This window comes from Quercus lobata, chromosome 12 (assembly GCF_001633185.2).
Source record: "Quercus lobata isolate SW786 chromosome 12, ValleyOak3.0 Primary Assembly, whole genome shotgun sequence".
NCBI lineage: Eukaryota > Viridiplantae > Streptophyta > Magnoliopsida > Fagales > Fagaceae > Quercus > Quercus lobata.
This window is the reverse complement of record NC_044915.1, coordinates 31,813,847-31,826,716: the sequence shown is the minus strand read 5'-3', so window position 1 is coordinate 31,826,716 and position 12,870 is coordinate 31,813,847. Positions and strand designations below refer to the sequence as shown.

Here is a 12,870-nt window from a genome sequence, read left to right as displayed (position 1 = left end):
AGTTTATATGGCTTTTGGTGACATTGATCCTTGCAAATGAATGATGCGGATCTTCTTGCACATGGGTTCGGTCCGTATTTCTAAACTAGTATAGAAAGTAACCTTTTAAATTTCTTTTATATCATTTTATTGAATGTGAATTCTGAAAATTTGATTGCATATTTTTTTTATGTTCTTAACATGCATGTTAAATTTCGTTCAAATCGAATGTTATTTTACTATTCGATTGATAAACTTATTTTTTACGGATAATTTTTATCACAAAAATTTAAAATTTAAACGTGTCATTGATGACATGGTTGTTAATCTTTTATCTTCTTGAAATTTTGTAAGCATGTAATATGCAATCTAGTAGTTAGATTTTCAAAATTTACACCCAATAAAAAGATATATCAAGAGTTTAAAAGATTTCTCTATAAACTAGTTTAGAGATAAACTTTTTCCAAATTATAAAGCCTTGGTGTCCCTTAATTTACCATAATTATGGGATTTGTAAGAAAGGAGGATGTTTGGTATGTGAATTCGATTTACCAAAAGTATAGGATAAGGGGTTATTTCCTTTTTTAAAAAAGAAGAAGGTTGTAACACAAGTCACTAGACCCCCCAAATTTTTTGTTCTGTAAATATAACACTCTGCCCTGCCATCATTGTGAGTGTATAGTCCTAAGTTTTAGTAGCTTTTACAAATATCATACTTCGATTTGGACATTAATGTGAATATCAATTTGGCTCTTAGACTTTTAATTTGAATAAACAAACCCTACACTTTAGTTTTGTAACAAATTAGACATTTATTTTTATTTTTTCAGTTAAAATTATCAAAATTAATCACATATAAAATGTACATGATAATTATAAAATATATGTATATCATGTCATTAAATGTGTTAGTCTTTAACAAAAAATATTAGTAAGAAATTTAAAAGGAAAAAGTTTTTTTTCCCCTCCTTTTATGTTTAAGGTAGTTCACAATTCCTTTATTTATTTTTCAAACCAATCAATTTCCTCCTCTATGTTTAGGAAATGAGAAAATACTCCAAGTTCGTTACTTTTCAGTTAAATCATTGAAATCACAATAATTACAAATGTAATATAAAAAAACAACAATACAATCCTCAACATTTTTTTTTTTTTTTTGTGATATACAATTAATAATTTATTCAAAAAACTTATCGGATTTAACTGAGAAAGTAACAAATTGAGAGTATTTGCTTATTTCCTAAATATAAAGGGAGAAATTGATTGATCTAAAAAATAAAAGGGTAAATTGCAAACTATCCAAAAATAAAAGGGGAAATTGGATTTCCCCCAAAATTTAATATATAACAAAACTAAAAGAGTTGCAAAAACCAAAAACTATCACATGAGCCCACTCAGGGTCCGTTTGGATACAGCTGAAAACTGAAAACTGAAACTGAGAACTGAAAAACACTGTAGCAAAATAATTTTTAAATGTGTAAATAGTACCGTGGGACCCATTTTTAATATTTTTTTCTGAATAAAGTGATTGTGGGTCTCATGAACAGTGCGCAAACAGTGTATGAACAGTAAAATTTGTCTCTACACAGTAAAATTTGTCTCCCGCACAGTGTATGAACAATACTTTTACTGTTCATTTGCTAAAAAAAAAAAAAATCTTAAACGCACTCTCAATGGGGGTGGGCTTCTTACAAGCTTGTGGCTTGTGGGTTCCACAAGCGTGGGATTTAGAGTACGTTTGGGAAGCGCGTTTTGCGCTAACGCGCTTCCCAAACGCATGTTTGCGTTTAAGAGTTTTTTTTTTTTTTTTTTTTTTTTTTTTTTTTTTTTTTTTTTTTTTTTCAGCAAATGAACAGTAAAAGTACTATTCATACACTGTGCGGGAGACAAATTTTACTGTTTATACACTGTTTGTGCACTGTTCATGGGACCCACAATCACTTTATTCAGAAAAAAATATTAAAAATGGGTCCCACGGTACTATTTACACATTTAAAAATTATTTTGCTACAGTGTTTTTCAGTTTTCAGTTTTCAGTTGTATCCAAACGGACCCTTAGTGTTTTACATGCTGGTGAGTCGCTGCTCAATTGTACGGCCGCAAAGATTCCTTCTCGAAGTGCAGGAGTTACTTGTTGAAATCAAAACTTATGGGCTAAATATTGATACTCATATTAAAGTCCAACTGTGACAGTTGGGAGATTCAGGCATTTTATCCTTAATTTTTTTAAAAAATTGGCAATATGCTCCTGTTTACAAACTATATAGGAGTGTGCTCCTGTTTCGATACTCGATTATCTTAAAATCGAGTTCAATTAAATACTCGATTTGCAGAAAATCGAGTTCTGCCCAATCAAACTTAAAAAAATATTTTAAAAAAAAAATTTTCCTAGAACTCGAGTTTCAGGAGATCGAGTTCCATGCAAAAAAAAAATTTTACAAGTGTCATTGCCCCAAATTTAGGATCCCTATAGTGGCGTTTTTAAGTCCTATAGTGACGTTTTAAAGTCCTATAGCGGCGTTTTCCTGCAAATTTTTATAAGTGATGGCCCATATTCAAGGTTCCCTATAGTGGCGTTTTTAATCTCTATAGTGACGTTTTAAGGCCCTATAGCAGCGTTTTCCTGCAAAAAAAATTTTTAGTGTAAAAGCCTTGTTCTGGGTGCCCTATAGTGGCATTTTTAGGCCCTATAGTGACGTTTTAGATTCCTATAGCGGCGTTTTCCTGAAAAAATTTTATAAGCCCCATACCAGGTTCAAGGGGCTCTATAGTGGCATTTTTTAAGCCCTATAGTGACGTTTTAAATCCCTATAGCGGCGTTTTTGAACTCGACTTCCCTAAAATCGAGTTCCTTGATTTTTTTTTTTTTTTTTTTTTTTTTTTCGGCATAACTTGATTTTCTACGATTCGAGTATTTCATTGAAACTCAATTTTTAGGTAATCGAGTATCAAAACAGGGGCATATCCCTATATAGTTTCGAAATAGGGGCATATTGCGAAATTTTTTAAAAATTCCAAAGGCAGCTAACTACTGTCTCTGACAGGTGCTAACATTCAAGTAGGCCCAGAACATTCAAGAACCAATTGAAGCTGGTGAGGCTTAATCAAAACGTGATACATATACTTCTTAGAAATGCAACGCATAATGAGACAACAACGTGATACTTCTTTTTCATGCTGAAGGCGATTTTTCGTATTTATTGTCCTCCAAGGGGCAACTCAATTGACAAAGTACAGAGCTAGTCCACAAACATGTTTATCTTTATGTAAATGTTGGGAGTCTTGTCCACAACTTTATAAGGGCTTTATCACTGAGCAATTACAAAATTTTCAGGAGTTGTATGATGCACAATTTTATTGGCAAGACATCTTTTTCGTGACATTGATATACACCAATATGATCCAACTTGTCCCGAAGAGGTTACAAATCCACATTATTCTAAAATTTGTGCAAAAAACTATAACAATTTAACACACTATTGTAATCAACAACTTAAATGAATTATAAATTATAGACTTTTTTTGGCCACCATATGAATGTGAAAAAAAAAAGTAAAAAATGCACTCAAGAAATTATACATCAAATTTCGAAGGTATAATTCTTTATGTAATTAGCCTGCAATTAAGAAATTAAAGAATCTTTCGGCGTTTGCAAAGTTAACTGTTTTTCTTTTTCCCTAGTTCCTTGCTCGAACAAGTGGTGATTGGGCTAAAGGGGAGTGAGGTGACATTAAGCACTGTGGCATCATGATGTCATCCATTCTTCTTGATTTGAAGCTGAGTCTTAGGTTGTTTTGTGGCTTTTTCCAACACTGTCTCTTCATAGGCACTGTGGTACGGGTCTCATTGTTTTGAACCGCAAAGCTTTCAATTCTTGTTAAAGCTACATCCATAGTCTGGTCATCCATGTTGGCAAAGCAAACCCTGAACCACCCTGGTGCTGAGCAATGAAAAGAAGAACCAGGAGAAACATTGAGCTTAACTTCATCTATTATCACTTTCCATAGTGCCATCTCTGCTTCAAATGTCTGTTCTTTGAGGAGGTGATGCAAATCCATCCACACAAAGAGGCCAGCATTGCTTTGCAAACAACTAATGCCTACTTTAGCAAGACCTGTAGTGAACACCTTATGCCTTGTTGCCAACCTATTAGCACTCATTGCAATAAATTTATTGACAAACTCATCATCCGATAGCATTGATGCAATTAGATGTTGAGTTTGTGAGGAAACTAGTCCAAAACTTGACATTTTTCGACAACAGCTCACTACTGCATCATTGTAGGAATAGACAATGCCGACCCTAAAGCCAGGGAATCCCAAGTCTTTTGACAGACTATAAACAATGTGGATTAGATCATGATTGCATTCGATTTCTTTCTCCTGTATTATCTCAGCTATGCTAATGAAACCAGGCTGAGTAAAGACAGTGGCAGCATATATTTCATCACAGACTAAGTGGATGCTCTTTTCATTTATGAAGCTCACTACCATTCTTAGTGTCTCTCTGTCTAAGATAGTGCCTAGCGGGTTTGATGGATTGGTAATGAGCAACCCCTTTACTCTAATGTTGGCCTCTTGAGCACTCTTATAGGCAGCTTCCAATGCTTCTCTTGTCACCTTGAAATCGTTAGAGCGTTCACATACAACTGGAACAAGTTGTGCTCCTGTTCTCCATCTCAAATCTCTATCAAAACTGCAATGAAAAGAAAAGATTGTGAGATAATGTTTTGAATATTGCTAAAGGTCTTGCAAAAAAATCTATGAAAAAATACAAATACTTCTCATCATTTTAAGGCCATGGGAATCATATAATTAATTGGGTTCCACCTCCTTTATGATGTAATAAACTATGTAACCATCAGAGCATAATTAATTGCTTTCCTAAATGATTTGACAGTAACATTCATATATTAATATAGAATTTGAAAAAAAAGAAGGAAAATAAAAAATAAAAAATTCTTAACCTTCTGACCTCAAGCCAGAGGGCAGTCAACTGCGTGTTCTTATCTTGGACTGATGGAAAATTGGTAATTGACTCACAATTGGGAACAAGGGCTGGTCTTTGAGGAAGATGGGCCTCATTTTCCTAGACTATTTTTTCCAATTTTGTCAAGATTCAAAATATGGACTCAAGTTTTTTATATTAAAGAATCCTTTTACTTGAAAACTTCTTTCTTCCACGTGTAATAAATTGGTTTGTATTAACTTATGCCCCCACCAATAATTTTGTTAGTAGGTACTTGAGGTTATGATGTTGAAAACTTGGAATTAAGAGCTTGGGATGTTGACATTAGAGGAATCATTCTCAGCACTCAAGCAGTGTCGTGGACTAAATCAATCTTTTTTAAAGTAAATTCTCCATAATAGTATATCATGATCAAAGTAGATTTAATAGTCAATCTCTCTCTCTCTCTCTCTCTCTCAAGAATCATTATGTATATGAGTAAAAAAACAGCTAAAAGGCCAAGTCAAATAGCCACCCCAATATGCCTCTAAGGTCTAACCTACATTATTACATCATTTTTTAACTTAATTTTCATCAAAATAGAAATTTATGAAGCATAAAGAAGTAGAAAATTGAAATGGAAGAAGAGGTATCGATTATATTACCCTGGATAATAAGGAGTAGGTACTAGAAATGCATCCCCAGGGTCAGCCAAACAAAAGACAGTCATCTCATGAGCTCCGGTTGCTCCTCCACTCATAACAATGCGGTCTGGGTCGAATCTCACTCTGTTTCCTCTTACTTTCTCCATAAAATTGGCCACAGCCTGTGGAATATACATAAGAAACTTCATTAATTAATCTTTTATGTGTGTGAGAGAGATGAAATGGATAATAGAGTATGAGGAGCTATATATATATATATATATATATATGAGATTAGTATGTTACATTTCTGAACTTTGTCAAGCCATGATAATCCTGAAAGATAGCTATGTCCCGGAAGTCATTTACTCCTCCAGGTGTGCAAATGGAGGCTTCTGGGTTTTTCATTAGCCACTCTTCTACCAAATCAAAAGAAAGCTGCAAATTGAACAAGACAATAAAAACCATGAATACAGATAATGCAACTAAACTCTCTGACTCCTTTGAGTGCACTTCAAATTAATAAAATGCACATTAAGAAAGTTATAAATTTAGTTACCTGATTTTCTGCTAGGCCCATTTGGATAACCCCATGAGGATTATCAGTAGGATGAAATGGATTATCCTCAAAAGCCTTCCATCCATCAAAGTATGGAGAATTTTCGCCATGACCATTGCCAGTTGCCATCTTTGACAACAAGTTCTGTTGATTTTTGTTCATCATTTCCCTTTTCTTTTTTGAAATGCAGCTAGCTAATTGATATATGATAATATGTATGAAGAAGATGGGAACAGCTTTAAAGTTTTGTAGGAACAAATCAAATGGGTCCTTAGGCAGTCGTAATTGCTTGCGGCGTTAGAACTTATTGGAGTTGGGACAGGGCTGAATAAAGGTTGAGTCGTTGAGAAAGTGTAACTTCCAGGTCTTTAATAGGCAGTCGATGAATTCGTGAAGGTTCATACGAAGGATCAAGCCGCGTGCGATTTGGAATTTACTTTTTTTTTTTTTTTTTTTTTTTTTTAACACACAAACATATAATAACACGTCAACTCTAAAATTATTAATGACAGTTAAATTCGCGGAGTTACTGATATGAGATTAAGAGTGCGTTTGGATTAGGCGTTTTCTGCCCAATCCTGCGTTTGCGTTTTTTTTTTTTCTTTTTTTTCTTTTTTTTTTTCACGCGTTTTGGGTGTTGCGGCTACTGTTCAATGAACAGTAGCCGCCACACTTTGACTTTTTCAAATTTTATTTGGACCAATCACAGCACATCGTGTTACTGTTCGCGACCCACAAATTTTCACTTTTCGCAACTTTTTTTCATTAAAAATGGGTCCCACGATACTATTCACACATTTAAAAATTATTTCGCTACAGTGTTTTTCAGTTTTCAGTTTCAGTTTTCAGTTTTCAGCTGTATCCAAACGGACCCTAAATTGGGTCAGGAGCTGGCGTAAAAGTTTTACGCCAGCCAATCCTGACCCGACACGTCAGCAAAATAAAATAAAAAACTAATTTCGCTCTTCCTCTCTCATCTTCCCATCCTCTTCAGTTTTCCAGAAACATGGTAGGCCTGAAGCAACGTTGTTTTTCTGAACACTATACTCTCTCTCTCTCTCACACGGTGAATTTTCTTTCTTTTTTTTTCTTTTTCTCATCTTTCTTCACTGGTCAAGTTTTCTTCTTTTGCTCCTTTCTTCATCGGAAAACTCCATTAATATACCAGAAAACTCCATAAACAAGCCAAAAAACTTCACTTCAACACAAACCCATGTCAATCTAAGTCCATTTGGGTTAGATCTAGCGATGGCAGCAAGGCAGATGCGGCGGCGGCAGCAAGGCAGATCCGGTGGCAGCAACGGCGGCAAATTTGACTGATTTCCATTGGGTTTTTCATGTGGGTTTATGTTGGATTTTTCATATGGGTTTTCCGTTGAATTTAGTTTATCTCTCACGCCTCTCATCACAGCACCCAGTTCTTCTTCGTCTTTTTTCTTAGGTCCTTTTTTTTTTCTTCTATCTTTTTTTTTTTTAATTAATTTTTTATCTTTATTCAAATACGCATTTGAAGGTTTTATGTTGCAAGGCCTGTGAAGTGAAATTACTTTATATCGTGGTTTTGAGTTTTTTTTAGTAATATTGTTGTCTATATTGTTCTTTGTGGCTTGGGTATTGCAAGATTGAAGTAAAATTGCTAGTTGAAACTGCTGGGTTGATTTTTTTTTTTTTTTTTGGGTGGATCTGAGTTTGTGGAATGGGTTTCTCACTGTATTTTGTTGTGAGTTCCATTGATGGTTGGTTTGGGTGTGTGAACAGCCCCTTGCTAAGGAAGATATCCTGGTAAAATTGTGCACTTCTTTCAGATGGAACTTGCACAAAGGAAGGAAGATATGAAAAAAAAAAAAAGAGAGAGATTGTGGCTCCTTCAACGTTGCTTCAGGCCTCTGGAAAAGTGTGGGGGATGGGAAGAGGAAGAGAGAAAGGTTTTTTTTTTTTTTTTTGCTGATGTGTTGGGTCAGGATTGGCTGGCATAAAATACACCTTTTACGCCAGCTCCTGACCCAATTTAATCTCTATTGATATACGCATGCACACCAAACAAACCATGCGATGTTGGACAAAGCCCACACACAGGTTTTTTGAAATTTACTATTTGATTTGGGTTGAAGTAAACTAACATAGCTCTTTCAGCAGGCAAAGAGGCAAAATTATTAACTGGCTTACATAAGGTCAAAAAGTTTATTAGGTACCCTATGACCTATCAAATGTAGCCACCGATACGTAAGCTGCCTGGGTCCCCATATGAAACACTAAAGAGCAGTGACATCCGCCTTATATCATATTTTGGCAATCTTGACACCACAGGAATCAAACGTTTTATATAAAGAATTACAAATACACCGCATATATTTCTTACGAAAACTTTACCGTGTTTTTTTGTAACAGCTCATTTTACTTGTTAAAATAAACTTGTTCCTTAAAAAATAAAAAATAAAATGCTTTAAATAGTTATACATAAAAACTAAAAGTTAAAAATTAAATTTATAAGTTGATGCCAAAAAAACACGATCCATTTACACATAAAATTTGTATTCTAAAATCACAATTTTTTTTGCCATAAATAAGGTAAACTACGTATTTGGTCCCTATCTTATACATTATATTTCAATTTGATCCCTAATCTTTCAATTGTATCAATTTGGTCCTTAATCTTTCAGTTGTGTGTCAATTTAGTCCACGTCGTTATCTTTTGAATGAAAATTGATGATGTGTCTAATGGTCAAAACAAAAAATTATCTTCTATTAATGTGACAATAAACTTAAATTTTATTTTGGTCATTTGCATTGTCATCAATTTTTATTTAAGATATAACGGTAAGGACTAAATTGACATGACATTAAAAGGTTAGGGACCAAATTGACACAATTGAAATGTTAGGGACTAAACTAAAATACGGTGTAAAGGTTAGAAATCAAATATGTAGTTTATCTGCCATAAATATGATGTAACATATTATAAGTAATTGCCTATCCTTTTTGCATAAACTTACTATATTTTTCCACCACTTGGTCTATGGCATCAAAAATTCAAAATTGTGACAAAAACATATGTATAAACGTGGAAATTTACCCAATTATTTCTAGTTTTCTTGATTCGCACTATCTTAGAAAGTAACCAGAACTTTAATTGTATATATATATATAGGTACAATTTGACAGACCGCGTAATTTACGCATTGAATTCTTTGCTTCAATGTACTATGTGACTAACCGCATAATGTACGGTTTATGCTATAGTTTCAGCGTTTCACTTCAAATTTTTACGTGCAAGAATCTGTAGCCGATTGTCACTCTTCCGACAGTATGATTACTATGAAAGATCATAGTCAAGGAAAAGACAAAGAATGCAACGAACGATACAGAGAAGACTAATTTGTTTGGATGTAAAATATTTTACATTTTACATGTAAAACAATTAAACTGTAAAATATTTTCAATTGAAAACATTTTCAAATGTTTTGCAAGATTAGACTTTTCAAAATGTAAACAGCCACCTGCCTCCGAATACAAGCACACCACCCCTACTAACCACCTGGAAAACAAGAAAAAGAAAAAAAAAGAAGCCACCTCCGCCCCGCTGCACCAAAATCCAGTGACTACACACCACCACTCACACGGCCACACCATCGCAACAACAACCACCAACAGGAAGCAACAATCCCAAATGAAAACAAAAATTCTAAAATCAAAGATCAATGAAACCCACTCTTATTCAGCCACCATCAAAACCCACGAACCACAACAACTATAGCAGTTCCGGCCACCAACCTCAAAACCAAACCTTAAAACACCAAACCCAACCTACCAAAACCTAAAACCAATGACCCAGCCGACTAAAACCCATCACCGACGATCCACTCCACCACCGAGAGGGACACTAGCACTCAGATCTGACGACGACCCACCCCACTATCGACCTTATCACCGACCTGCACCACAAAAGAGGTAGTGGTCGTTGATCTGTACCGTCCTTGTGCTCGACATTCACGTGGGGAACATTGATGCCGAGAGTCAAAGTCCCAAGGGTGGCGCCGCTGGTGGGTAGCATCGGTCGGTGAGTGGCTCCAGTCGGTGGGTGGCACTGCTGTTGGGTTGCGTCGGTTAGTGGGTGGCGCCACTAGGTTTTGGGAGAGAAGGTTTAGGTTGAGAATGAGAGAAAATTGAGAGGGAGAGAATAGATTGCCTGAGAGTTGTCGGGTGAGAGGTAGAGAGAAATTGTAAAATATTTTATCAAAATTTTAAGTGTAAAACACAAATTTGCTCGGTTGGTTTAATTGATTGAAAATATTTTACTTTTGATTAAATGTCTTATTGAAAAAAAAATATAAATTGAGAAAATATTTTTCTACAAATATTTTATGTCAAAACAAACAGAAGAGAAAGATGAAATTATTGAAATATATGAGATGGATCAGCAAGAATTAAAGAGTTCAAAAGATGAAATTATAAAAAGAGATATAATTCAAGCAGTTTAGAAAAGGTGGGAATATATGTTATTCCATGTAGAATATTTTGATAATTTTAATTACCTTGAATTCATCCTAGAAATTGAAGGGACAATTACGGATATTTACAACAACAATAAAATCTTAGTCCAAAAATTTGTGGAGTTGGCTAATCCTCAACATATTAGTTAAGTCAATATCATTATCAACTGTTCATAAGTCCTCTTAGTGACACCTAAATCTAGGTGTTAAGTTCAAATGGACTTGAAGGACGTTACATAAATCTAAAAGTCCTAAGTTTTATCTGACATTCTATTAGTTGATGAGAGGATTTTTGGAATATCTCATGAACATGGAGTGAATAATGTTGGGCATTAATTTCACAATTAATGTGCATCCCCGTTAAAAGGATAACTAATAGATATTATGATAAATTTTTTTGAGAAGAAGATCTTATGATAAAGAATAATGTTAGAGATAGAAACTATTTTACAAAAAAATTTATAAATAGCTAATGTCGTGAGTAATTATTGGTAAATGAAAAAGTGATGTTAATAGTGGACCTAGATGAAAACCAATAAGAGATTGACCACATCAACATTTTGTATAAATGTTGTAAAATAGTTTGTGACTGTATCATTACTCTATGATAAATTGATAATGCTATAAACTATGGTGTAGTGATATCAATATCATATGCAGTTAACCCCAATTGATAAAATATCTTGTTATTGAATAAAAGTTTTGAGTTCTAAACCCTACTTATAACAAAAAATAATTGAATGTCTTTGTATAATGATAAAAAGTAATAATTTTAGAGCAAACACTATAAATTTGAAATTCAATTATATATAATTAAAAAATTAAAAAAAAATAAATAAATAAACAAACAAACAAACAAATATCCTAAGACTCTGTTGTCGTTGTCAATGTCATCTACTCTTATCAAAATATCACATGAAAACTTTATGCATTGATGTTCAAACGCTGTTTTAGGTCAAAGGCAAAAGCATAAAAATTCTAATTTTCTTTTTAAGGAGCATGGCAAATGAGAAAAATTAATAAACTTTATGCATTGATGTTGAAACGCTGTTTTAGGTCAAAGGCAAAAGCATAAAAATTCTAATTTTCTTTTTAAGGAGCATGACAAATGAGAAAAATTAATAAATTGAGTTCCTACTTTTTCTTTAATAAATTTCTTTTATATGCTTCAATTTCATTCAAAAGAGTGACTATATACCTTACAAGCAGATTCAATGTACTACTAGTAGATTACCTTTATTGAAACAAAAACGCTCATTAGTCATTAGAATTGCAGGACCTTTTAACCCAAAGAAAAACAACAGGAGAAAAACATTTTAGCCATTTTTTTTGAGTTCCTACTTTTGTATACATAGAAATATGTGGTTTAGATGGGGTTTGGCCATTTTTCATTTAATTGGGAGGGTGACTATGTCGAGGGTATTGAAGCTCGTACATTTACAGCAATTCTTAAACAATTTTAAACCCCAAAATTCACAACATTCTGGACAGGGACATGTTATCCATAATCCATTTTGGACTCAAAATGGAAATCAATAACTACTTGTAAAAAAAATAAAAAACACACACACACACAAAGGAAAATAATCAAGAAGCAAGGTGCATTGGATAGCCGCGAAAGATTTGTGGTGGCCTAAACAGCTATGGTCGTGGTCCTATTCAATAAATCAATGGACACCATAATATTAATAAACACAAACACACAAATGCTTTTTGTTTTTCTTTTTTCTCTTTTTGGCTTAAAAAAATAATAAGCGGCCCTCAATTTACTTGCAGTCTTTGTCCATCCAGAACATTCAACCACTGTTGTGTGCCCCATACTTTATAATTATAATATAATCCATCCAATTAAGAGTTACACCAGAAATTAATTAATTGGCTTGGTCATAAATGGCAAGAAAACAGGCACTGAATACAAAACCCTTTATGCATAATTCCCTGAAATATCAATTATGAACTCATTTTGGCTATATAGTTTAGCTGGTTTAGGTACACCTAATATGTGGCTATTTTATATGGCTTTTGGTGACATTGATCCTTGCAAATGAATGATGCGGATCTTCTTGCACATGGGTTCGGTCCGTATTTCCAAACTAGTATAGAAAGTAACCTTTTAAATTTCTTTTATATCATTTTATTGAATGTGAATTTTGAAAATTTGATTACATATTTTTTTATGTTCTTAACATGCATGTTAATTGGTTGTTATTTTACTATTCGATTGATAAACTTATTTTTTACAGATAATTTT

General features: G+C 33.6%; 1 protein-coding gene across 1 annotated transcript; it reads right to left on the bottom strand.

Moving 5' to 3' along the window:
* Positions 1 to 3,257: 3,257 nt before the first annotated feature.
* Positions 3,258 to 6,487, bottom strand: LOC115972430 (1-aminocyclopropane-1-carboxylate synthase-like). Its single transcript, XM_031092718.1, has 4 exons — positions 6,130 to 6,487; positions 5,877 to 6,008; positions 5,592 to 5,752; positions 3,258 to 4,674 (listed from the first exon to the last, which is right to left on the bottom strand). The coding sequence occupies exons 1-4, from the start codon at positions 6,292 to 6,294 to the stop codon at positions 3,657 to 3,659; spliced, it is 1,476 nt and encodes a 491-aa protein (XP_030948578.1). The 5' UTR covers positions 6,295 to 6,487; the 3' UTR covers positions 3,258 to 3,656.
* Positions 6,488 to 12,870: the final 6,383 nt, after the last annotated feature.

Coding starts and splice junctions, on each gene's coding strand:
- LOC115972430 (XM_031092718.1), bottom strand. CDS start 6,294: ATGATGAACAAAAATCAACAGAACTTGTTGTCAAAGATGGCAACTGGC. Junction 6,009..6,129: donor TGGGCCTAGCAGAAAATCAG/GTAACTAAATTT, acceptor TTCAATTTGCAG/CTTTCTTTTGATTTGGTAGA. Junction 4,675..5,591: donor CCTACTCCTTATTATCCAGG/GTAATATAATCG, acceptor TTTTCATTGCAG/TTTTGATAGAGATTTGAGAT.